Raw genomic sequence first — 27,048 nt, 5'->3', positions numbered from 1 at the left:
ACTCATCATGGGAAATGGTTTCCAGGGACCATTAGAAGTCATTCTACTAGAGCAGCTGCCACTTCTACAGCTTTCCTCAGAGGAGTCCCTACCAAGGATATCTTGGAAGCTGCCACTTGGAGTTCTGTGCATACTTTTTCCAAGCACTACAATCTCCCCTTGTTTTCTAAGTCTAGGGCAGGCTTTGCCTCTGCTGTCTTGCAGGGTATTCTTGCCTCCCCTTCTTCTATCTAAAGCCTCCTCCCCCTCTACACTGCTTTGGGATTCCACCCTACAGTTATGACTGCAACAGTGAAACACGAAGAACATAGTACAGTTGTGTACACCTACCATAAATGTAGATGTTGGAGTGTCTTCACTGTTGCAGTCGGGTTTCTCCTCCTATCCCTCTGTTTTCTATCTTTTTTTTGTGGTGTATTTGTGTTTCCTTGTTGGATTCATTTTTGATTTGTTGGGGACTTCTGACATCTAGGGCAAGAAAGGCTGGAGAAGATGGCGTCGGCTGAGGGCTATGTACCAGAGCGTACTGACGTCAGGATACTAGCTTATACAGCCGACGCCGGACCCAGACTTTGGGATTCTGGCCAACCTCGGGCTGCCTGTCGGCAGGAGCACCCTACAGTTATGACTGCAACAGTGAAGACACTCGAACATCTACATTTATAGTAGGTGTACACAACTGTACTTTCTCCCCCTCCTCGGTTCCGGTCACCTGTGTGTTTTTCACCGGGACCTAAGGAGGAGGAGACCCGATCTCCGTCGAGGCTATCCAGGAGGCACTCTAGGCCTACCTCGGTAGCCTCGTCGAGATCGACCTATAGCCTGTCAGATGCCGATCTGGACCGGATGATGAGAAGGTTCATCCAGGCCCAGATGCAGATGGGAGTGCTCTTGCCTCCCCTCTGGGGAGCTCAACCTTTCTTTAAGCCAATTGCTCCTTCTCCGACCCGCTACCGGGTTCGCCGTTAGCCGAGCAGCCGGGGTGGGTCGGCGCCGATAGTATTGGTACCGGATCCGACCCTGCCCTCGAGTGCCCGGATCCGACCTCTCGGAGCCTGGATCCGAGCCGGATCCGGGGATCAGTGCTCCTTCGGCACCGTCTGTGTCTGAGCGCACTGTCCCTTCGGATCAGAGTGCTTCGGCGCCGGCTCTGATCCACTCCTCGGATCCGAGGGGGAGCAGATTGTCAGATCCTTTGGTCGAGGTCAGCTCCCCTTCGGCTTTTGATGTAGTGGAGAGGGCCCTGTTGAGGGTCTCCGGACCCCCGGCACTTGCTTCGGCTCTGTCCCGCACTCCATCTGCACTGGGTCAGGCTTCCACCATCCGGCCCTTGGGACAGCCCACTCCTTTGCCCCAAGCAGTTCCCCTGGAACAGGTCACTGTTTGCGAGGAGTCCTCTGACAGCCCCCCGGAGGATGTTCCCCGCAAACATACGTGCAAAAGGAGGCACATTGACTCCCCCGAGTCTCACAGAAGACACGGACTTGGAGGAAGGGGAAGGCTCCCCAAGATCACCCCCCGAGGATGTCTCATTTGGAGACGTCATGGAAATGCTCCGCATAAGGGGGGGGTGGTCTGCCCCCAAGTCTTCCTCGGACGAGTCCGTGTTCTTGGAGACATTTGAAGCGGGCCCGTCTACCTCTTGGGTGTCCCCTCCTGCCAACCCCCTGGTGGACCTCATTACCACCAGGGCGTGGAAGGAACCGGACACCGTGGAGCCAATCCCAAAAAGGCCCGACCGTATCCTCAGTCCCCCGGCTGACCGTGCCCATTGGAGTAAGGGGCCTCCGGTAGATGCCATGTTGACGGCGGTGGCCACCAAGAGGGAACTTGCTCAGGAGAGTCCCTCAGTCCATCCCCCGAGCAAGGAGTCTCGGATGATGGACCGCTTAGGGAAGCGGATGTTTAGTTCAGCGACCTTCTCTGTGAGGGCACTGAACTACCTGGCACGTGATTAGGATGCAGCGCGATCTTATAAAAGAATATGCTGCATCTCCCCCAGAGTCCATGTTGGAGGAGGACAAAGTGCTGCACTACACCCGTATGGCCACTCTTAGGTCCGTCACTAATACCTCTATGCGGCTACTATCCCATGCTACGGAAGGTGCCGCTAGAGCCGCAGGGGCAGGCCTAGTTACTAGAAGTCAGGCCTGGCTCCGTCATTGCGATTTCTCGGAGCCCTTCAAGGCGTCATTTGCGAATGCCCCTTTCGTTGGTTCTGCCCTCTTTGGCAAAACTGTTCGCGACACTTTGACCCAGAGCGAAAAGGACGGGAAGACGCTGTCTGCCGTCGGAATCCGCTTCTCTGCACCCCAGAGGCCCTATTCTAGGAACCAAAAGGGTCAGAAGAAGATGTGGTTCCGGAAGTCGCAGCAATCCCAGCCTGCTCCGGACAACCAGTCCTTCCGTGGCAGAGGAGGACAGGGAGGACGCCCCTAGGGGCAGAGGGCTCCCAGGAACTTCGGGTCCAGAGAACCCTTCTCTGAATGGCCCAGCAGCCCTGAGGGGTTGCCCGGCTGCTCCACTCTGGAGGCAGTCGGGGACGTTTCGGAGCACCTAGCGGCATGGGAGTCCATAACATCAGACCGCTGGGTTCTCCAGATCATATCCAGAGGATACCGTATCCCTTTCTTCACTTGCCAAAATTGAAGTCCCTCCCGACGTTCCACCGGTCAGTGGGAGGCCACTGGCAGAAATTGGCCATCTGCTAAAGAAAAGAGCCATCCATCCCGTCCCCAGACCAGATCGGATTAGGGTTCTACTCCAGGTTCTTTTTAGTGCCAAAAAAGACTGGGGATCTAAGACCAATTTTAGACCTTTCTCTTGAACCTGGCAGTTCCCAAGGAGAAATTCAATGGTTACTTTGCAGTCTATTCTCCCCTTCTGGGAGAAAACCACTGGATGTGCTCCATAGACCTCAAGGATGCGTACTACCACATACTAATGGACAGGCGCTCCAGGAGGTTTCTCCGCTTCCGGCTGGGAGCCAGTCACTACCAATTCGGGTCCTTCCCTTTGGTCTCACCACAGCCCCAGGGTGTTCACCAAAGTATTAGCAGTGGTAGCGGCCCACCTGAGGCTTCAGGGGGTGCAGGTCTTTCCTTACCTGGACGACTGGCTTCTCACCACCCCAACAAGGCATCTACTTCTCTTGGCGCGAGACTCCTTTCTCCATCTTGCTCCACGCCTGGGCATCACGATAAACAGGAAAAAATCCAACCTAGCACCCACGCAGCTCATAGATTTTATAGGTGCCAGGTTAGACACGAGGAGATTGAGAGCCTTCCTCACAGCGGACAGAGTGCAAGGCCTACAGCTCCAGGTGCGGGCCATTCTCCACTCAAGCTCAGTTCCGGCGGAGTTGGTCCTGAGGGCCCTAGGGTCCATGGCGGCAGCGATTGCGCTTCTTCCTCTCGCCAGGTTCAATATGCGTATCCTTCAATGGACACTCATGGTTCAGTGTTCGTATCTTGCTCTTCCTATGCATCATCCCATTGCAATCAGCAAAGCGTGCAGGCGGTCCCTCCTGTGGTGGCTACACTCTCCAGATCTCCACGGAGGCCGCCCCTTTTGTGCCTCTCCCCGTCTCGCCACGGTGACCACGGACGCCTCCCGCCTCGGGTGGGGGGGGGCATTTTGCAGGCCGGACGGTCCAAGGCACGTGGGACGATTCAGAGACCTCGCTGCATATCAGTGTTCGAGAGATGAGAGCAGTGCTCTTAGCGTTGCTAGCACTTCAGGACTTTCTTCCCTTGGGAACAATTGCGATTCAATCGGACAACATGTCGGTTGTCTGGTATATCAACAAACAGGGAGGAACCAGGTCTTACCCCCTTTGTCGAGAAGCCATGAGAGTGTGGGAATGGGCAATCTCCACCAACCGCTTTCTCATAGCAACGCATATTCCGGGTCGGTCCAACATCCTGGCGGACAAACTCAGTCGCACCATTCTCACCCCTACGAGTGGTCTCTCAATACTCAGGTAGCGGAACGCATCTTCGCAGTGGGGAACTCCTTGTTGCGATCTTTTGCCTCCCTCAAACACCAAATGCGACAGTTTTTGCCCTGATACCTCCTCCCGGAGGTTCCCAAGAGACGCTCTGGTGCATGCTTGGCCACCCGGTCTTCTTTATGCTTATCCCCCTTGCCTCTGATGCTCCAAGTTCTTCAGAAAGCCTCTTGGTTGGGGTGCAGAATGATCCTCATTGCTCCTTTTGGCCTCGACAGATCTGGTTCCCTTCCTAAGGTCTCACTCAGTGAATCCTCCTTGGATTCTAGATCCCATTCGGATCTGATTTCTCATCCATCCCACTTATCTCCTCCGAACCTGGACAACCTCAAGCTGACCGCTTGGCTGCTCCAGTTCCACTCCTGATCAGGACTCCCGGTATTTCGTCCCTGTTAAGGCCTTCCTGGTGGCAGCTCATAAGCCATCCACTAGGAAAGTCTACCGTAGCAAGTGGAAGCGGTTCTCTTTGTGGGGAGCGGCAAGGCCTAAACCCTTCACAGTTCCTCTCCCTTTGGTGCTTGACTTCTTAACCACTCTTTTAATGATGGTGCCAGCAGTTCCACGGTCAAAGTACAACTTGGCAATTTCATTATCACATTGGTCATGACTCCAGTCCACTGATGTCTGCCAAATTGTGTAAGATTTTCCTTAAAGGTACTTTTCTTCTCAGGCCCCCTATAAAGCAAGTGGTTCCTCCTTGGGATCTTTCCTTAGTTCTTCAGGCCTTGACCGCCTTCGAACCAGCTGCTACGGTAGATCTGAAATTCTTATCTTTCAAGACCGCCTTCTTAGTAGCCATTACTTCGGCCAAGAGAGTCTCAGAGCTTCAAGCATTATCAGCTAAACCTCCTTACTTGGTCTTTCATCCGGACCGTGTTTACCTCAGGACCAACCCGTCCTTTCTTCCTAAGGTAGCTTCTGAAGCAAACATTAATCAATCCATTAACCTCCTGTTTTCTTCCTAAATATCAAAACAAGGGTGAATACAAGCTTCATTCCTTAGATGTTCACAGGCAACTTAGATTTTATCTAAACAGGACTGCTGGTCATAGACAATCCGACCAGTTGTTCATTTCCTTTGCTAAATTTAATTTGGGCAAGCCAATTTCCAAAGTCTCATTATCTCGCTGGATTTCACAATGTATCTTACTAGCTTATCAAGCTTGGAAGGCCCGCACCGGAGGTGTACATGCCCATTCAACCCGGTCAGTCTCTACCTCGGCAGCCTTTAAGGCTAGGATTCCTCTAGATGATATTTGTGCAGCAGCCATGGGCTTCATCTCATACCTTTATTTCCCACTACAAGTTGGATCTTACATCTAGGGGTAGAGCATCCTTTGGCTCCGCGGTGCTCGGAATATCCTTCCATGATGGCGCCCAAGATTCAGGTAGCTGGGGACTCTGTCCCACAGGTTGCAGACAAATGAATCTCCTACTTCAGATTTAGAAGTTATGTACTCACCATAACGTTCCATCTGAGTAGGTGTATTCATTTGTCTGCAACTATCCCACCCTCCTATCCCCCTGGCCTTTCAGTTTCCTGCATATGTTGTGTTACCCTTTTTAGGGTGTTTATGCTGTTGGCAAACTCTATCTGAGGTCATGTAGGGAGAGCAGGGCATTATGGGTGAGGGGAGGAGCTGAGAGCTTGGATCCATAGCTGGTAAACCATGCCGGTTCGGATCCGATGTCGGATCCATAACCCACAGGTTGCAGACAAATGAATACACCTACTCAGATGGAACGTTATGGTGAGTACATAACTTCTAATTCACTGTCTGTCTCGTCTGTAAGGGCACGCTCTCTTGTCTCATTGGGCTGCAGTGCCACAAGCTGCTGACTTACTAGACAGCAAGACATTCTTGATCCTTGTAGTGTTTGCTTTTGTGAGGTTTTAAGCAAACTGTTGAATACACAATCGCAAATGTCTTTGTTGCAGATATTTGTCTGCTTCATGTATTTGTGAGGTTTAAGCACACTAGAATACGCAATAGCAAATGTGTTGTGGCAGATTTGTCATGGAGTCCTTTGGTAGACAGAGTAAAAGGGATTGCTATTCAAACAGACATTGAGCATTAATTAAGCAGTTGTGTAAGGTCTGCTAATTTGAAGAACAGTGAAGTTATACCAACTGATAGCCACTCTGTTAAACTCCTTCAAGCTGCATGACCTGAACATAGCTAAAGCATAAGTTGCAGTGAGCTGTAAGAAGATGTAAAGATCACTGAGAGGGTATGTGTGGAGCATAAATGCCGAGTCAGACAGCTTTCAGTATGGTGCTAAGGAATGTAGTCTGGATGTATGTTGTGGTTTGCTGTTGTGTTGTGAATTGTAAACACTGGTGAAGAAATGTGTTCTTGCATGGATTTCTTGCAATTCCTGCACATGGAACTGAGTTTTCTAAAATACTGCACTAACTAAGCACTAAGCCACCATAGGAATGGAGAAAGGAGATTCTGCCGATGGGGTTGTCTGCAATTAGGGATACAGACAATAGGCAAGAGGGGGCTAGAATTTATTGGAGAAACCTGGTAAAAGAACCAAGGTATTGGGACCAAATCATTTGAGAGGAAAGGTAATAGAATGGGAAAAGGCCAAGAATTTTATACTGCAGGATAGAGATTGCCTTCCCTATCAATGACTGAGTATAGGGAAAAGAGGAAATGGGGGATCCTAAGTGAAAGACCAGCACTAGTAGAGTTTTTAATAGAATCTAGAACAGAAGTTGCCATTAAAAAATGAATAATTAGTAGAGTGTATAGAATATTGCATAACTGAGTCAATCAGAATGAAACAGTGGTGGGATATATGCACGTCTCCCAAGCAAAGATCCTAAATCTTCTAAACTTTGTTGTATCTTTGGGAAGTGTTTACATTGTAGTCTACTTTTGGCATAAAAATACCTAAGAATTTTTCCTCTGGTAGATGACAAATGTTGGAAGTATGATGGGGAAGAAAGAGATAACTGGGGACATATTTTCTGGGAGTGTAATGAGTTGGTAGACTTTAAAGATTCCCTGCAAACTGCTCTGTCAGAGATTTCGGGTGAACAAATTGGTGTAACTAAAGAAATTATTTTTGAGCTGTGATAACAGAATCAGAATTGCCTAGGCATAGTAAGGCCTTGCTGAGTCCTATTTATGGTGGCTGCCACAAAAGCAGTTACTACAAAATGGAAATCTGTCTAAACCAACATTACTAGAAGTAGTGAACATAGTAATGGGAGAGAAAATAACTAAAAATGTTATCTTTAGAAAAGGGTAGGAGCAAATTACATAAAGAAAAATAGGAATTGTGGAAACAATACATGCAGAGGAGGAATGAGGTTAAAAAGAAAGCAGGATTTGAATGAGCTATGTGACTGACAATGACTGGATAGATAACTGGTGTATAATGTTTGCATCTAGAATTATATCAATATGGTTTATCGTGTATGCCTGCAAATAAAATTGTCAGTATAGTTTTCACTTGTATAAATGTATGATTGCTTAGGTCATACATGGTAATTTAATAAAGATGTTTCTTGTTTAAAAAAAAACACACACACTTATCTTTGTTTTGAACCTGTCCTGAAGCTTAAAAAACAACCTTTTCTCTGCTTGAACTCCGGAAGACAAAAATGGTGCTCCATTCTGTAGTGTAGAATTTAGAAGGCTAGCAAGTATGCTTAATTTCACATATGAAGCCCCTACTATACTTAAAAAGCATTCATCATGCTGAGTAGAAATTTGTGCGTTTGTTATAGATTTTAAGCAAGATGATTTGTTTGATGTAATGTTACAGGTGCAAATGCAGCAGAATTTCTAATTGGGGGGGGGGTCTGAGCACACTTTTCGAAAACGGCTTTGCAGCTGAAATGGTCTAGTAAATGTAGCCAGTAGAAGGATGTAGCCAATATTGAGTAACCCTGTTAATGAGCATGTACCGTGGAGATTTACTTGCAAGATTAGATCGTCCACACTTGTAGTGGTTGTAGATGGGAGTGATGTTCATCGTGTTTCACTGTTGCAGTCATCACTGTAGGGTTCTTCCCGCCGGCAGGCAGCCCTCAGTCAGCCAGAATCCCAAAGTCTGGGTCCGGCGTCGGCTGTTAAGTCAATCCTCCCTGACGTCAGAGCGCCAGGGGTACAAAGCTCCCAGTCGACGCCATGTTCTCCAGTCTCTTGCCATGCGGTGGAAGCTGTTCGCAAGTGCCGGTCGTCTGACACCTGATATTTTTGGTGCTTCATTCCGAAGACTTTCTTCTTCTCAAAGCTAAGTACCGCGTTGGGGAAACTCTTTTCTTGCTCCAGTCCGATGTCAGAAAAAGTTAATTGTGTTTCATGTGGGAAGCAAATACCTCATAAGGATTTCCACTCTTACTGCAGTCCTTGTCTAGGCCCTGACCACGACGTAGCTAGTTGTCGGATTTGTGCTAGATTTAATCAACGTACTATTAAGCGGAGATACGATTTTGCTTTTCACTAATTTGGCAGGCGATTTAATTACAATATGTCGGACACGCTTTTGACTACTGGAGTTCACAAAAGATGCAAGGATAAGGATAGGCCTCCGAGGTGCAAATGAGACGACTGTTTACAAGCAGAGCCAGCTGCAGGTTCAGCCGTCGTCAGTGAGGTGCTTTCGCAGCCCCTGTCATCTGCCATTTCAGAACCGCTTGCCGAAATGGACTCCCACGAGGAGCCCAACTAGGCCTTTGACTACTTCAGGTGCAGGACCTTCGGACAATGCTAACTCGGATGGGTCCGGAGCCGCTGTGCAGGTACCGGCTTCCGAGGGGGTTTTCAGGCCTATGCAGCTACAGATAAAGGCAAAGGCAAAGACTCCTTCTAAAACAGACTCCAGCCCAGGCCTCCTCTGATCCGGGACCTAAATCACAAAAACAAATGCTAAAAATGGCGGAGGACTTATTAACTATGATCAGGGGTTCACATCCCCCTCCAGACAAAAGGCCAAGACAAGAATTGGACTACGAATCCTCTGATCAGGCTTCTATCTCTTCAGTGTCTTCCTCTGAACAGGATTATACTTTCCCTCCTTATGAGGATTCTGATGCTGAGGAATCCATTCCTTCTGCTTCTCCCCCTGAGGATTTTTCTTTTGGGGAAACTTTACATGACATGAGGGAACATTTTCACTGGGAAGGACAGGAGTACTCTGAATCTAAGAGAAGGCTTAGGGATTTCCTCTTTCTTTCCCAACACAGACCCCTGGCTAGTCCTCCTATTTTGGATATTGTAGATTGTCTTTTCTGAGGCTAATTTAACTCCTGACTCCTTTCCTACAGCCCCTGCAAAGCCTGATAGATATTAGAGTCCCTGACTCCCACCAATTTCTTTATAAAAATCCTACTGCTGATCCAGAAGCCAAGGGTGCTAAGGCCACCTCTGCTAAGAACCTATTCCGTCAGATAAGGATTCTAGAGCTTTGGAGAGATGGGGCAAAAAAGTGTACACTTCTGCTACTTTATCCATTAGGGCTTTAAATTGTCAATTTCATATGCTAAAATATCACCAATTTCTTCTGTCTGTTATGAAACAAAAGCTAGGTACCATTACTGCATGTGCAGATAATAAGGAATTACATGACTTGATGTATGTTACTGAACAAGTGGGGAAGCGTGGCTTACACTGTGGTTTTGATGCTTTGGAGGCCTCATGCAGGGCGGCTGCCACTGGCTCGGTCATTAGAAGGCATGCTTGGTTAAAGGAACAGAATTTGCCTGATCAAGTGAAAGCAAACTTACTGGATGCTCCTGTTCAACATAATGTTTTGTTTGGGTCTAAGGCTGAAGAGGTGATAAAGAAAATGGAGGATAAGGCAAAATCCATGCAAACTGTTAAGGATTTCTTACAAGTTCAGCCCCCAAGATTTAGCAGAAATTGGCCAACTAAAAATTGGTCCTTTCCCAGCTTGGACAGGCCTCAGAGGGGTAGATAAAGGCGCCCCAGAGGGAGGGCTCAAGCACAGACCTCTTATAGACCTAGACAATGGAGTGCTTCCACCCCCAGGGGTGGAGAGGACAGACCTCAATCTTACAGGAAACGGGCTCAATGACTCCCCCTACATGGCTCCAGCAACCTCTCTTCTGGAAGCCCCTCTAGGAGGAAAACTCTCTTTTTCACCGAAATTGGACTTGCATAACCCAAGACAAGTGGGTTCTGCATAACCCAAGACAAGTGGGTTCTGGATGTAGTTTCAAGAGGTTACAAATTCCACTTTCATACCTTGCCAAGACCAAACTGATGGATAGATCTACCAAAACACCAATGGGCAGAGGCATTAAACCAGGTGGGATCCCTCATGGCTATGAGGGCCATAGATCCGGTTCCACTATCGGAGACTGGGCAAGGCTTTTACTCAAGACCCTTTCTAGTTCCCAGAAAACAAAATTCTTGGAGACCCATCCTGGATCTGTCAGTCTTAAATAATTTCCTGGAGATACCAAAGTTCAAGATGCTTACTCTGCAGCAGCTCCTGCCAATGTTGAGCAAAAATGCATGGATGGTGACATTGGATTTAAAGGAGGCTTACCTACACATTCCTATCAGACAGGAGTGCAGAAGATACCTCAGGTTCAAGGCAGGCTTGACACATTACCAATTCTCTGCGCTGCCCTTTAGCTTTTCTACTGCGCCCAGGGTCTTCAAGTGCCTGGCACCAGTGGTAGCTTACTGCAGACTCAAGGGAATTCAAATTTACCCTTATCTGGACGACTGCCTTATTCAAGCAGACAGCAAGGATGTCTTACTTCAGCACCTGGAATTTGTTCAAAATCTACTCAAGTACCTGGGATTCACTGTGAACATAGTCAAGTTTGACACCCACACAACAGATAACTTTCCTGGGTGCTCTTTTAAACACAACAACCCAGATGGCATTCCTGACATCCAAAAAACAACTTCAGCTGGCTTCAACTTTCAAAACCCTGGCGTTAATGTCTCAGCTAAATGCAAGGAAATTCCTGCAGGCTTTGGGTTACATGGCCTCCTGCATCCTTCTCATTCCAAATGCAAGACTGCATATGAGAAAGATACAATGGTACCTAAAAAGTGTATGGTCCTAGCATTGCCACAGTAGACACACAGATTGCTGTCTTGCCTTGCCTGCAAAAGGAATTCCATTGGTGGGCCATGGTATGCCTTCAAAACAAAGGAAAGCCTTCAGTCTGCCTCCAGCCTACCAAGTGTTAAACCACAGACGCCTCTGATTATGCATGGGGAGCCCACTTGCAGGGGAAAGACCTGTAAGGTTTTTGGACAGAGGATCAGAAGCACCTACATATCAATCTAAAAGAGATGTTAGCTGTGCAGAATGCCCTCTTGGCTTTCAGGGAACTTTTACAGCCAGGGCAACTACTGATACAGACAGACAACACCACAGTTATGTGGTACATAAACAAGCAAGGGGGTTCACACTCCTACCCCCTTTGTAGACTAGCCATGACTCTATGGAACACAGCACTAGCTTACAAAATGGACCTACAAGCTCAGTTCCTGCCAGGGAAACTAAATACTCTGCAGGCAGACAGCCTGAGCAGGAACCTGTCAGACCCACATGAGTGGATGCTAGACACCCGAATATTCAAAATGATTACAGAAGCCTGGGGCTGCCTGGACATAGAGACTTTTTGCACAAGGACATATCACAAGCTAGCATGGAAAGTGGATGCTCTCTCATTCAGTTGGAGGAACCTGTCGGGGTATGCCTTTCCTCCTCTACCTCTTCCTCCATGGGTGGTGTTATAGATAAAACAGGACAAACCCAAGATGATTTTACTAGCCCCAAATTGTCCTTGACAATTTTGGTACTCAACACTGATGAATCTATCCCAGGAACTTCCTTGGATTCTACCTCAGATTCCAAATCTTCTGTCCAACACCAGGGCCAGGTTCTGCACTCTCATATCAAAACTCTCAGCCTGGCGTATTCAGGGTCTATGATTAATCCTACCCTTTCCAAACAGGTCATGGATGTTATCTTAGAAGCCAGGCGGCCTAGCACTAGAAAATCTTATGAAGGTAAATGGAAGAGATTTTCCACCTGAATGCATGCTCAGGATTCTGATCTTCTCATTCCTAATATTCCATTGATTTTATAATACCTGACAGACATGTTACATAAGGGTTTATCTTTTTCCTCCATAAAAATATATGCCTCTGCTATCTCTGCACATTACAGTACAGATCCTCCAATTTTTTCACATCCAGTTCTGAAACAATATCTCAGAGGAGCAAAGAATTTAAGGCCCCCTAGGACACCGCCCATACCTGCCTGGGACCGCAACTATGTTCTGGAAAAACTTACTCTGCCTCCTTTTGAGCCTGCTGCCACATCTGATAAAGTATTTATCATGGAAGACCGCTATCCTACTGGCTTTGACTTCAGCCAGGAGATTCTGAGTTACAAGCACTCATGGCTGTGGAACCTTGCATTATTTTTCATCAAGACAGGGTTTCTTTAAGGACTAGCCCTACTTTCATGCCTAAAGTGGATTCTAAGGTGGCTTTAAACCAAACTATTCACCTGCCAACTTTTTTCCCCAATCCACAAAATAAGGGGGAGAGGATCTTGCATTTTTTGGACGTGCACAGGCAGCTTCGCTTTTACCTGGACAGAACCAAGGATATCAGAAAAACTGTTTTTCTTGTGCAGCAAATTCCCAAGGCAAGTCTATTTCAAAACAGACCATTTCTAAATGTATTGCTCGTAGAATCAGATTTTGTTACTCTCATCACAGAAAGCAAATCCCAGGAAAAATCAGGACTCACTCTACCAGAGCTGCTGCTACTTCTGCTGCTTTTCTCAGGGGAGTACCTACCAAAGATATTTTGGAAGCTGCAACTTGGAGTTCAGTGCATACTTTCTCTAAGCACTATAATCTCCCTCTTTATTCCAAGTCCAGGGCAGGCTTTGCTTCTGCAGTCTTGCAAGGCCTTCTAGCCGCCCCTTCTACTCAATAACCTCCACTTATCTCAGCTTTGGGATTCAACCCTACAGTGATGACTGCAACAGTGAAACACGATAAACATAGTACAGTTGTGTACACTTACCATAAAAGTAGATATTTGAGTGTCTTCACTGTTGCAGTCTGGGTTACCCACCCCCCTGTCCCCTCTTCTTTCATTAGTGTGGTTCCCTGCTTCACTCTTCTTCTGAGGTGTATTTGCTACAGGGTATGGGGTTTTGTTGTACCTTACTTTTAGCCTTTACTTTTGGGCACCTGACATCTGGGTCAAGAAAAACTGGACAACATGGAATCTGCTGGGAGCTTTGTACCCCTGGCGCTCTGACGTCAGGGAGGATGACTGAACAGCCAACGCCGAACCCAGACTTTGGGATTCTGGCCGACCGAGGGCTGCCTGCCGGCAGGAAGTACCCTACAGTGATGACTGCAACAGTGAAGACACTCTAACATCTACATTTATGGTAAGTGTACACAACTGTACTTTTTCTTGACTGGCATCCCTTCCAAACACTGATCATCATTCTTGGTTTTGTTTTATGAAATGGTGGGCCATGCATGCTGACCAGGTTAGATATGGAGTATGTTTGTTGACATTGTCATGCTATTGACATTGAATTAGTTGTTAAAACCTGGTATAACATAGGGAGCGCATTACAGAAAGTGATCATTTAAAGCACCACTGTTACAAGGGGAAGGATCAGAATCAAGGTGCATTATAAATAGTCTTTTTGAATCCGTCATTCTGCAGGTATCCGAATGAGTTCAGCTGGATAGGGGAATAATTTAATGGAGCAATACACAGAAAGTAATGAGATTTATGATGGGTTTAGCTAACTCAAACTTTACTGTGTTATAGAATGCAGTGTAAAAAGGGTAGAACTTCATATTATGCCATTGTTAAGCCCCTTGGAAAAGTATGCATGTATATAATAGCTGAACAAGTATTTTTTTGTACTAAGCATGAAAAAGGGTACATTATATTGTGCTGTTATATACTGGCTCATTTTCCCTGTTTGTGTGCAAGTGAAAGATTACTTTCTTACCAATATAGGTTGCCTTTTCATAATAAATGGTTTGCAGTGTAGACTAGATGTTGTATAATGAAATATATTGTATAGCTGTGAAAAGGTCTGCAGGTGACGAATAGTAACCTTTAGGTATCCCAGAGAGTCCAGCTGTTTTTTTTTTTTCAAACAGAATTGCTAACAAAAATGTTTTGAAGACACAAGATGGATGACCTTGGGAAGTTTGTTTTTATAGGATATTTGTGCAATGATATACCCTTGCATAAAAAGTAGTAACGTCGAAACAATGTATGACTTAAAGAATGCACAAGAAGAAATTGTCAGTTATGCAAACCAGTAAAGGAATAAGTGTATTCTGAGTTATGCTGTTCCTCCAGTAAGCAGGGAAGAACTTGGGTGGCCAAACAGTTACCACCTCATGTAATCCATTAATACACACCTGTTTCCTGTGATGTATGAAGCACATATATGATAATGTATAATAGCAATTAGTTTTCTGTGTGCCATTTTTATATTTCTGGAAAATTGAAGACATCTGTGGAACTTTTTAGAAAGCAAGGAGGGCTGTGATTTGACTATCCCAATATTCCCTGGCACCATAGAAAGGCAAAAGCTTGTGCAACAGTTTTTTTTTTTTTTTTTACATTCATTTCTCTGTTAAAGACAAAGGTACTCAGACTGTTATGCAGTTTCTGTTTTTAAATGTTAACAATTTTGTGTAATACAGTGGTCCTTCACATTGAATGTCTACATCTGCACTGAGACTTTTTACTCACTAATTCTGGATAATCAGTAGTGCTGCAATTCAATTCTTCACCTGTATTTCTGATTGTAGATGTTCATTGTCATTATCTTAGGTATAGAGCTGTATAAAATGAATATTAATCTTAATGCAAGTTTACTTGTAAGCTTATCAGTTTAAATGGGAGTGTACTGGTTGAATATTACTGCAGTCTGACTTTATGTAGTTGGGACAACCACATGAAGTAAATTCTGGTGTTTGCTTTTATTTTGAAATAACCAATATATTCAAGTCAAAACATTGATGTTAAAAAGTTGGCTTTCAAAACTGGTTGACTGTTGCTCATCATGTGACAAAGGAAGAACTGGTGTCCTGCAAATGTTTAAAAAAAACGTGGACTGGATATTTGATTTTTAGGATTCCTCTCCAAGGTTGTGAAGAAAGTGCAAAAAATAATGGCCATAGTAATGTTTTCCACTTTGCTGCTGCCATCTCAGTCAGATCTCTGTAATGTTAGTAGTACTGTATACTAGCTTGCACTGTCCTTCTCTGTCATGACTCCCAATATTTTCACAGTAATAGTAATAAATTACATTTTGAGGCCGTCATTCAGTCGTACAGCCCCATACTGATCACTGTAATTGCAAAGTAATTTAAATGGAAAATGCTTACTTTGTATAAAAAATGGAAAACTGACCAGCAATGTCCAGTTACTGAGAGACTGAAGAATTAAAAGCAAAGCACTGCTTTACTTGTTCCTTGATTTTCCCATTACTCACTTTATCTGTGCTGATTAGGTTAAACAAGTGATTTGAGAACAGAGTGCAAACTGAACATCATCAGCTTAACTCCAAGTTCCACACTTTAACATCTAGACATGTAGATATGTCCATGCATTTTAAGGTTTGTGTCTCAAAAATGCTTTCAATTTATTTAGATGTTTGTACCGGATTAAATTATTTAAGTGGAGAACAGAAGAAGAGTTTGGGAGGGGGGCTGTACTATGCAACCATAGTATATTCTTATAATAAGCAGTTTTTGATATGCACATCCCAGTTTCGTGATCAATTTCAAAATAACCTAATATGAAACTTGCATATTTGTATTCATTTTTCCCAGTGTACTTTAGCCTTGCTAATCATACAACAATCTGATGCCTATGCTCCATAATGAGCTATAGATTTAATTCTGTTAATGGAGCAGATCATGTCAGAATAATGTCTAACAGCTCATCTTGGACAGTTTGCCTGTTTGTATTTCATATATTTGCATTTGTATCATTTTAGACCTGCAGTTTTAAAGAGGATGAGATGTCAAACTGACCTTATTGTGCAGTAATTGCATATTGCACTTTATCTCAGACTAGGAGTTAAGAAGTACAAAATTAGAAATGCATTCACTTGCTCTGGTTTGACACAGTACCAGGTGTCTTCAAGCTGCCTTCTTTAACAGTACAGTATCTGTCTTGCATCACACAGGGTTGTGGCAGCAAAGTTATTGCTTAATTTTGTTAAGGGTTTATGCATTTCTCCAACACTGACAATCTCTACTTCCACCCAGTAAACTTTTCCCCATCTTGTTTTGTTTTTATAACATTTAGCCTCTGTTGCTTTGCAGCTATGACTGCCTTTGGGCATGTTTTGCGAGAACTGCATAGAACAAAGTCCAGCCAAGGCCTGACTGTCACTTTAAGTGACAAGTGTGATTTCCTGTCACTGAAGTCCTAATAATGTTGGATAGTACCTTTTAAAAACAAAATATATGGCAACCCACTTTATGAACAGATTGGGAAAATCATTTATCTTATGTAATAAAAGTCCCAAGTTCATTATGTTCTAAAGCAGTTTTTCTATCCTTTCCAGTACTTGGCTCCAGAGGTGTTGAGGAAGCAGCCATATGACAGGACTGTGGACTGGTGGTGTTTGGGAACAGTCTTGTATGAGATGCTATATGGACTGGTAAGTTAAGCTCTGTGTTGCAGATATATAGTTTGGCTACTTTTACATCTTCCTTGCTGCCTAGAATGTTATGAGAATTAGAAGTATCCAAGGTGTAATACTGTGTTCTGCAGTAAATGAGATGTTGCTGACTTTGCCCGATGTTCAGATACGCTCAAGAATATCACTAAACCGGAACTTCTAATCAATTGTCATCTCTCTCTCTACTGTTTTGAATACTATGAAGTTATTTTATCATGTGCCTATGCTGTGCTTGTTATAAAAATAATATACACACCTTGTGCATGTTGTAAAAATCAAGCACATTGTGTGTGTATTGTAAAAAACATGTAAACATACTGTATATATCCTGGAAACCATACTCTCATACTTTGCAGATATGCAAACATAAAATGACAGTGTTTCCTTTTAGTAGAATGCTAAAAAAATAAATCTTGTGCTCCAGTAACGCCCATTTGTTGAGTGCGTTGATTCACTGGACACATTTCTTTTTAGAAACAATCTGAAAGTAATGTCTGGTTAAATGACTATCTCAAGATCACAGAATAGGCAAATGAAAACCAAGGGAATCAGACCCTTGCTGATCACTTTTTCTTCAAGAGAAGAAAGCAATTAAATTTGTTTTAATAAACTAATCCCTTTATTAGTGTCCCTATAAAATTAAACTACAGCCACTACATACGCAAAACAAAAAGCACATCCAAAAACTAAAATACTCCACAAGCAGTATTGAAAAGTGAAGGCTCAAGACCATAATTAAATTAAATGTAATCGCTTTTGTTTACTAATTGTACAGCAAATGTCTTCAGACAAACAATTTAGGTACAATAAACAGTAAACGGTTTAAACACTGTGCAAGCGTGACATCATCACACACATTGGACAAACCCTGCCCACATTTAAACTGACAACAGCCAACAAGTAAATGAAACTCAACAAAATACATTAAATTTGTAAACTAACCGAAATTATTACTCTCTAAAAAATATTATACTCGGGTTACATCATATATAATTGTATTGATCATCAAAAACTATATATTAAAAATATTTCATATTAAAACTATAAATGTGTGTGTGTGTATGTATATTTGTGTATATATATATATATATATATATATATATATATATATGTGTGTGTATGTGTGTGTATATATATATATATATATGTGTGTGTGTGTGTGTGTGTGTATATATATATATATATATATATATATATATATATATATATATATATATATATATATATATATATATATATATATATATATATACACGTTTAAACCACCAACCAAAAAACACCAGGAATCAGTAATTAAATGTAAAAAATTATTTACAACAATAAATGCATCATCTTAATAAAGATTTTAATTTCAGCATACACTTAATTGATAAGGTGTCATTTAGCCCTGGGTGTGTATGAGCTTTAAGCCTAAGCTGCCAGGCTAATTCTTTTTCCACTAATCTCAAAGATGTTGGGCCATCTCTATCATTCTCTATTACATTGTCAATAGCTAGAAACAGGAATTCATGAGTAGGGTTCAAACCCACATGCCCAGCCAAGGCATTAGTCAAGTTCAAATTCCACCCCCTCCTAAAAACCGCTGTTGGTGTATCACCTACTTTTTCTCGAATGGATGTATCCTCATAAAGGAAGCGCCAGTTTTTTAGTAATATATCCCCTCAATAAAGGTGCATCCAGTGAAAAAGTGGTGGTAAATCCAATTGTATTGACCCTAGTGATTTGCAGTTGTAGGGGTTCGTTATCATTGTTGTATAGGTGCATTCCAACATAAGGTTCTGTTCACCAGTAAGCAGCAAACGGTCATCTACCTATATAGAAGCCAATTCCTGTCCAATTGTATTCCCCATCAACCCAATTCCTGTCCAATTGTATTCCCCATCAACCTATCTCCCATCATATATTCACACTCGCTTAAACCAACCAAAAGTAGTTTAAATACCCATCCATTCTTTTGCACTGAACTTCCTTGATTAACTGACCCACTAGACTCAAGGGGTAACCCCTCTTAAGGAACATTCTCCTTAATAAATTACATTCTTCCAAAAAGTCAGAATCAAGGGTCACCATCCTTGCGGCCCTGACAAGTTGCCCTTTGATGACCGCTCTCTTCTAAGGGTGAGCGCTTGTATAATGGAGAAAGGCATTCGAATACGTGGGTTTCCTAAAAATCTTGGATGTAAATCTCTTATTAACCCTATCTTTGGTCAACTCAACATCCAAATACGGTATTTTATCTTCCTGAAAGTCGCACGTAAATTCCAAAAAGCTAGTAGACCCTGAAATATGATGTACAAAGTCTGATGCCATAGATTCATCCCCTTTCCAAATAATAAAGATGTCATCCAAATAACGGGTGCATCACAGAGCTCTCTGTTGAAAAACATTATCCTTGAATAAAAAGTTTTTCTCCCAGTGGGCCATTACAATATTTGCAAAAGTGGCTCCACAGGGTGAGCCCATAGCTACACCCGTCTTCTACAGATAATATTCTTTATTGAAGATGAAAAAGTTGATACTTAATACTAAATCCAATAGGTAATCAATGAGATTCATAGTCAAACCATCCATGCCTTTATCCATTAAAAAGTCCCTTACCCATTTCCTCCCTAAATCTTGGGGAATGGATGTGTAAGTCCCAGACGTCAGTAGTTAAAAAATTCACTTCATTGTCATACGGTAACTTATTAATGGCTTCTAAAAATGCCCAAGAATCTTTACATATATGGGATTCTGTTAGTAATACTTGCTTCAATTTAGAATCCACAAATTTGCCACACCCATAAGTAATGGATTGTCTCCCATCTACAATAGGTCATAGTGGAGGGTTCGCCAGATCTTTATGGATTTTTGATGATCCAAAAATGACAGGCACAACTGGGGAAGTGATGTTCAGGTAGTTATATAAATTAATGTCAACTAAACCATCAATAAACAGGTCATTGATGAACCTCTAATTCGCTGGTAAGCGCCATTGATTTCATTCCTAGAGACTTTATCATATGCTTCACTAGACAGTAAGAAACGCATTCTCCTCACATAATCATCATTATTCATGAAAATAGAGCCTCCTTCCTTGTCGGGTTTTAAAATGCGAATACCAGCAAATTTCAAGTCCATTAATGCTTCTCTTTCAGAGGCAGATAAATTATCAACATGTCGGTGATGTACCAGTCTATTATTCAAAAGGGACCTGATATCATTCTGACATACCCTCTCAAATAAAAGAATAGACGTGTATAGTGGGGGGTTGAATACACTGGCAATTCTAAAATCAGACACCAAACTGTTAGAATTACCTAATAAAACATTCAAATTAAGCTTCCTAGTGTAAGATTTCAAATCCATGAATGTCTTTACCAAGTCACTCCGTTTACACGGTACAAAGGTAAGGCCTTTAGCCAAGATCTCAATCAAATTAGCTGATGGTTCAAAGTGAGATTAATTAAATATCTTAAAATCACCAGTGCTGTTGTAGAGATTTCGCACTGTATTGGGGCATTCAATGGGCCCTTCACATATATTATAATCAGATGGACCTTCACATATATTGGACTCAGTGTTACACTATCTCCTCCTCCTCCTGTTCTTTCTTCTTCCAACGCTGTTGTTGGAAGCCACCCTGTTGGTAAATTGGTTTGTTCCCAATAGCCCCACAAAAATCCTGAGGGTTATTGGAGTTATTGTCCGTACCCACAGTGTTAATATGATCATGATGACCCCACTGATTAGCGATTCTCTCACTCCTAACGCTTGGCCCTTCAGGTTCAATGTTATTATCAAAAACCACAGTACCATTAGTACCAATAATATTAGCAGTATTGCTCACATTCACCCCCAAGCCATTCTCAACTCGTATGTTTGCCTGTGTATTATTTGAGGGCAAGGGGTATGCCAGCCCATGTTCATAGTCATGCTTGTCCCTGTTGAGCTTCTTGATTTTGGTTTCTTTAATTCGCACCAAAGCATTTTCAATACTGGAAAAAATGCATGTAAAATCATATTTATAACGCAGAAATTCGCTACCCGCTTGAATGTCCCCATCCAAACGAATTGTCCACTTTAAGGGCCTCTGTATTTAAACTTATTGTACCTAAATTGTTTGTCTGAAGACGTTTGCTGTACAGTTAGTAAACAAAAGCGCTTACATTTAATTTACTTGTGGTCTTGAGCCTTCATTTTTCAATACTGCTTGTACAGCCACTACATGTTTTATACTTCATAACTGTTCCTTTATGGTGTCTGATTCATCACATTTAACTCTACAAACAGTCCTGCTACTTTGTCTCATGATTCTCAAGGTATTTTTATTTAACCATTTACAACTAGGTTATACTCTCTTCTTTTGTCTCTAATTTAACTATTTCTCTCAAAAAGTGCTTTAGAATTATGAATAACACATTCTTAAACTCGTGCAGGAAAAAAATGCTTTGAGTGTTGCATTTAGTTTTCTGTCATTTCAAGAAACATGACTTGGTGTGTAAAATCTGGGTACAGTTACAACAGTTACCATGAAGCAATTATCAATTTATGTTGGTTATACATGATTGAAGGTTTTTGTCTACCCACAATTTTACCAATGTTGAAATCCATTTACAAACTATTTCAGTTTTTTCCCTGACTATGGAATAAGCATGTAAACATTGTGGTTTCCTGACACACACTTAGTACTTTTACTGAAACTTGCTATACACTACTAAACACTTTTGTGTCAGATTAGCAATCAAGTGGTTAGCCAAGAAGCGAACTATGAATGATCTGATACACAACCTGAATATTTTACTTTTTCACTGAAAAAAAAAAAAAAAAAATTGCAACTTAGAATTTCAGCCATATAACTGCCTTTTCTTTACCTGCTTAGATTCTGACTCTAGTTAATAAAATTTTGTTGCAACCTTTTTTCTCACTTATTACTGATTTGTTTAACTGTGGCTAGAATTTAGAACAGTGATGACTTTCCTAACTTGTCTGCATTATGTCACTATTGCTTTTTCTCCACTCAAAAGTCAGTGAAGTACTTTTTATAGTCTGTACATAATTATTTTTAGGAAACTTGCCTACATTGTCCTTGCCTGCTTACTTAAGAGAATGTGAAACCAACTTCTTCCAAAGAACTTACATATACACATTTTCTCCCCCTTTGTCAATAGTATTATTTTGAATACATTATTTTGTGACTACACTAAGAGACATAATTTAACATTCTAGCATTTCAAAGCTGGCAAATTTTCTGTGTAATGAAAGTGTTGTACTAGTATAAAACATGAAGCGGTCTTGCTAATCATTTTCCTATTAACAAATGCAATTTATAGAAACTAAATTTTACCAGGAAAAATGTAGTGCTCGTCCTCATTAAAAATACAACAGTTTGTATTTTGTAATATCTAAAGAGCCCATTTAGACATGCAGAATACCTTGTGTTCTGTTTTGCATACTCGAGAATATATTTATAAACTCTGCATTTTACACACTGCAGATGTTTATTAGTGAATCACATTAGAAATATGCCTGAATTTCTGTTGTCAATCTTGTGTTCATACATAACATTATTCTGTAGAAATAACTTTAATTTTCTTTGAAATCTTCAGCATTAAAAAAATGCTATACGAAATAAAATGCAAAGATACCTGCATAAACCTTAGGTCGCCTTCAATATATGGGGGTGAGAATAAGTCTGTGCATCTGTACACATGCCTGAGTGCATTTATAATGACTTGTATGCAACTTTGCACATGGTTTTTACAGCAAATTCCTGCAAAAAGAATTTAAATGTTAGAACACATTAGTTTCCATGCAAAGTATGTGTTCTTGTGTTTTATCAGGAGTCCTGCTATTAGCATGACATTTAACATTAGCATTAAATAAAGATTCAGACTGTATCTTTGTAGAAGTGTGAGGAATTGTATTTGACACCCTGTAATGTCACACATAGCCACACATGAGGGTAATTTTTCTTTTAAACTCATGAAAAGTTGCTGTTGATTTTGTAACTGCAGCAGTAGCTGACACTGCCCAAATGTGGAAATCCATTCCACATGAATGATTGAGGAAACCTCTCAGGAAAGCTTGTTAGCTTGAATATTTACTTTGTAGAATTAAGACCTCTCTAAATAAATGTTTTAAAGTCCCCTCCTATGCAAAACTTTTTCTCTCTCCTTTGTGCCTGCATATGTCTGAAACTTTGCGAGTTATGGCTGAAGATCAGTGGAAAATTCTGTACATTTTGCCTGCATCTTTTCAGAGCTTTCATATTTGTGGCACACAGTCTCTCTCTTGCAAAAGAGGAATACAGCATGGTTTCATTCAACACTGCCCAGATACAATTCAGGCTTATTTTTTCTGGGAGTAGAAGTGCTGAAGAACATTGCCAGGAAGAGCATATCAGTCTTCCTTGGGTAACTCAAAACAAGGATCATGTGATGAACTCATACATGTTCTATTGCTTTGAGGCTTTTAACCAGCTCATGGGTAAACTCTGTACTGCAAAAAAATAAAACTTGTAAAACTTTTCTTTTGCCATAACTGCAGTGGCAGAATAATATTTTTAGACAGCTTCTGAGTATCGGATTCATTGTCCTGTTTGTACCTTATTAGTTCCTGACTGCAGGACAGTTAAAATATTACTTTTTGTTTCTTTGTTCCAATTTACCATTTAATGTATTCTACCATACAGTATGTCATTAATGCTCTCTAAGACCAAAACGCATAATTTATTAGCTTTACCTTAGACAAATCCTGTTGGAGAACTTGATTCGCTGTCCATGCATCTATTAATTTAATACTGAAATTTGTACCTGCACTGCAGTTTTTTCTAAGCTGCATCCTTTAATATGTTGATGACCAGCTGCCCTAACCATCCTCCATTTTCACCAAAGGTGCTTCAGGGTTTATTCATTTTGGCTAAATTGAAGATTTGGGTACTATTTTATTTTTCTTGTTTTTTTTTTTTATCCTTGCTTTCTCTGGAGGTGCTTAGGCGGATCTCATTGGAGGTGCTTAGGCTGATCTCATTGGTCAACCCATTAGTCCTTCAATGAATGAATCTTTTGTTTGCATCCCCCAAGCTCCTAGCTGCTCTAAAAACTGTTATGAAGTTCATACCTCTTATCACAGTCTATCATAAAACCACTAAGGCATTGAAAGCATTTTGTAAAAACAATAGATAGCCCATCTAAACTAATACTAATAACCAGCTTAAATGACTTAACATGGCAGAATTACAGAACTAAATGCATATACCAAGATGTTCTGAGACATACCTTCCAATCCTATTTGACATAGTAAATTAACAGTATAAACATGCAATTAGTATTTATAGACTGTTGGGCATATTTTCACATACTCTGCACTTGACTATTTTCCATTACACAAACTTGTTATCTTTCATTCAATAGAGAAAACCAGACCAAGGCCATTTGTTTGTTTCAGAACAAAGCAGCACTATAAGGTTATCTAGCTTGCAAACTTCATAAAGTTTGCTGTAGATGTTTGTCTGAAATACAGAAATCTATTTTGTCAGTTGTAATGTCTGAAATAATTCTACTAGAGCAAATCTATCCTGAAACATACATTTCAGTATAGATGTAACGCAGATCTGTAGCTTGTATATAATTGTAGAATTTAGTGAGTATTGTGTGTGTAGCTAGGTGGCTTTTGACACAGTGCAGCTTTCCAGCAATGTACAGTTTAAATGTGTTCCGCATAACAGTTTTCTTAGCGCTTCAGCTATATTCATTACTTTTTACTTTGTTGGTTTGTACTACACCTACAAAGTAAACCAGTGTGGAGCAAAAATGAGCAATCAAGAATTCCCTGGAATAAATGACATATACCACTTTTTTCAGCATGTTGCTCTTAAAGTTGTCATGTTAAATGGATGTTTAAATTAAAGGTTTTGTGTTCCTACCAGCCACCCTTCTACAGTCACGATGTTTCAGAAATGTACGATAACATACTGCACCAGCCCTTGAGGCTACCCATGGGAAAAACAGTTGCAGCCTGCGATATCCTTCAGGGCCTTCTGCAAAAAGACCAGAAGAAAAGACTTGGAGCCAAATCAGATTTTGTAAGTGTTTTTTTTTTTTTTTTGCTTTATTCAAGTCCTACGCTGCCCTAACTGGTAATGTAATTATCAACAAATAGTAAATTAACACTTCAGTAATCAATATGCTAATAGCTTTATGGTGTTAAGCTTTAACCCCTTACCCCTCTAAGAAAAAGAAATATGATCTGAAATAATTAAGAAGGGGAAACCTGCTGCTGAGATTTAGAGAAGTTGATATTTAATGTATTGCTTTAAAAATTGCTGTCATGTTGTAACATTTAAATTTTGACATTACATTTCTGTTTAGTAGATGTTCATTGTGTTACCCTGCTGCAGTCATTACACTTGGGTTATCCTGTCGTCAGGCGGTCCCGCAGTCGGACGGATTTCCAAAGTCTTGGTCTGACGTCGGTTGCAGTCGCCTCATCCCTGACGTCAGTGCTCCAGGGGTACATATATTGCAACCGACGCCATTTTCTTCAGTCTTTCTTGCCGCACGGTGCCCGAAGCAGAAGCAGTTGGCAAGTGCCGGTCGGCAGACTACTGAGATTTTTGAATTTCAGACCGAAGTCTGCTATAAAGCCAAGTACCCCATTGGGGAAACTTTTCTTGCCTCAGACCGATGTCAGAAAAAGTTAATTGCATTTCTTGTGGGAAGCAAATACCTCCTAAGGATTTTCATTCTTATTGCATACCATGACTAGGCCCTGATCACGATGTCACTTCTTGTCGTTTTGTGCTAGATTTAATAAACGTACTATTAAAAGATGATTTAATTTCGCACTACACTTTTTTGGCAGAAAATTTTATTATAACATGCCATCGGAGCTTCCGACTACCGGCGTGCACAAAAAGCGCAGGGATAAGGATAGACAGCCCAGGCCTAAGCCTGATTCCGAGGCCTCGGTTGATCCGGTCTCCGGTTATCAGTGAGGCTCAGACGCAGCCTCTGACTACTGCAGTTAAGAAACCGAGACCGCTACAGATATTTTGACGGAATGTACTAGGCTGACGCAGCAGTTTACTTCAGACCCTACCAACGATTTACCTTCCAAGGACGTCTGTGTTTCTGAAACGCCATCGGTTTCAGAAGGCGTTTTCAGACCGACTCTTTCAATCAAAACGTTTTCCAAGTCGAAGACTCTTTCCAAACCGAAAAAGACTTCACTTCAGTCTCCTGTTCAAGGCCCTATGCCTAAGAAACAGATGCTCAAGATGGCTGAAGATTTGATTTCACTCATCAGGGGGCTCAACCTCCTCCTGACAAAAGGCCTAGACTAGAGGAAGACTCTGCTTCCTCTGAACAACTGTCTGTTTCTTCGGATTCCTCTGAGGATCAGGACTATTCCTTCTCTCCTTATGAAGATTCTGATGCTGAGGACTCTATTCCCTCAGCTTCCCCTCCAGAAGATTACTCTTTTGGGGAAACTATACACACTATGAGGGAACATTTTCACTGGGAAGGTCAGGATTATTCTGATTCCACGAAAAGGCTCAGAGTTTCTTTTACTCCCCCAACACAGGCCTCTAGCCATCCCTCCTGTTTTGGACATTGTGGATGATGTCTATTTAGAATCCAGTTTCAACCCCGACTCTCTGCCTCCTGCTCCGGCCAAGCCTGACAGATACTACAGAGTACCTGATTCCCACAAATTTCTTTACAAAAGCCCAGTAGCTGACCCAGAGACCATCTCCCAGGGTCCCAAGGGGGTTAAGGCTTCCATGGCTAAAAATCCAGTACCTTCTGAAAGGGATTCAAGAGCACTAGACAGATGGGGGGGGAAAGGTTTATACCTCAGCCACTTTAGCTATGAGAGCTCTAAACTGACAATTTCATATGCTTGAGTATCAGCAATTTCTAATCTCAGTTAAAACAAAAGATAACCACCCTCCCTCAACAATCTGAATTGAAAGAAGTACAGGATTTGTTGCACGCCACCGAGCAGGTAGGCAAACATACCTTGCAATGTGGGTTTGATTCTTTAGAGGCCTCCTGCAGAGCAGCTGTCATTGGATCAGTTATACGTAGGCATGCCTGGTTAAAGAACAAAGTCTGCCTGATCATGTTAAAGCAAAACTATTAGATGCTCCCTTACAGCAGGATGTTCTTTTTGGTGTTAAAGCAGAAGAAGTTTTAAAGAAAATGGAAGCTAAGGCAAAATCAATGCAGACAGTCAAAGATTTCCTACAAGTACAATCTCCTCGCTTCAGCAGAAACTGGCCAACAAAAAATTGGTCCTTTCCAGCCACGGACAGGCCTCAGAGGGGTAAATACAGGCAT

At 42.0% G+C, this 27,048-nt stretch overlaps 1 protein-coding gene across 1 annotated transcript in view; it reads left to right on the top strand.

The window, feature by feature from the left end:
- The window catches only part of LOC122816993 (serine/threonine-protein kinase Sgk2-like), a gene marked incomplete in the record, with an annotated part of 364,134 nt that overhangs the window by 248,993 nt on the left and 88,093 nt on the right, over window positions 1-27,048 (top strand). The window contains 2 exon segments of the mRNA XM_044090107.1: window positions 16,607-16,702; window positions 24,633-24,788. Coding sequence (XP_043946042.1) covers window positions 16,607-16,702; window positions 24,633-24,788 — 252 coding nt within the window.

This window comes from Protopterus annectens, chromosome 12.part0, assembly GCF_019279795.1.
Source record: "Protopterus annectens isolate FY-2018-M chromosome 12.part0, PAN1.0, whole genome shotgun sequence".
Classification (NCBI taxonomy): Eukaryota; Metazoa; Chordata; order Ceratodontiformes; family Protopteridae; genus Protopterus; species Protopterus annectens.
Note: the sequence above shows the minus strand (reverse complement) of the source record. Positions and strands in the feature narration are given on the sequence as shown.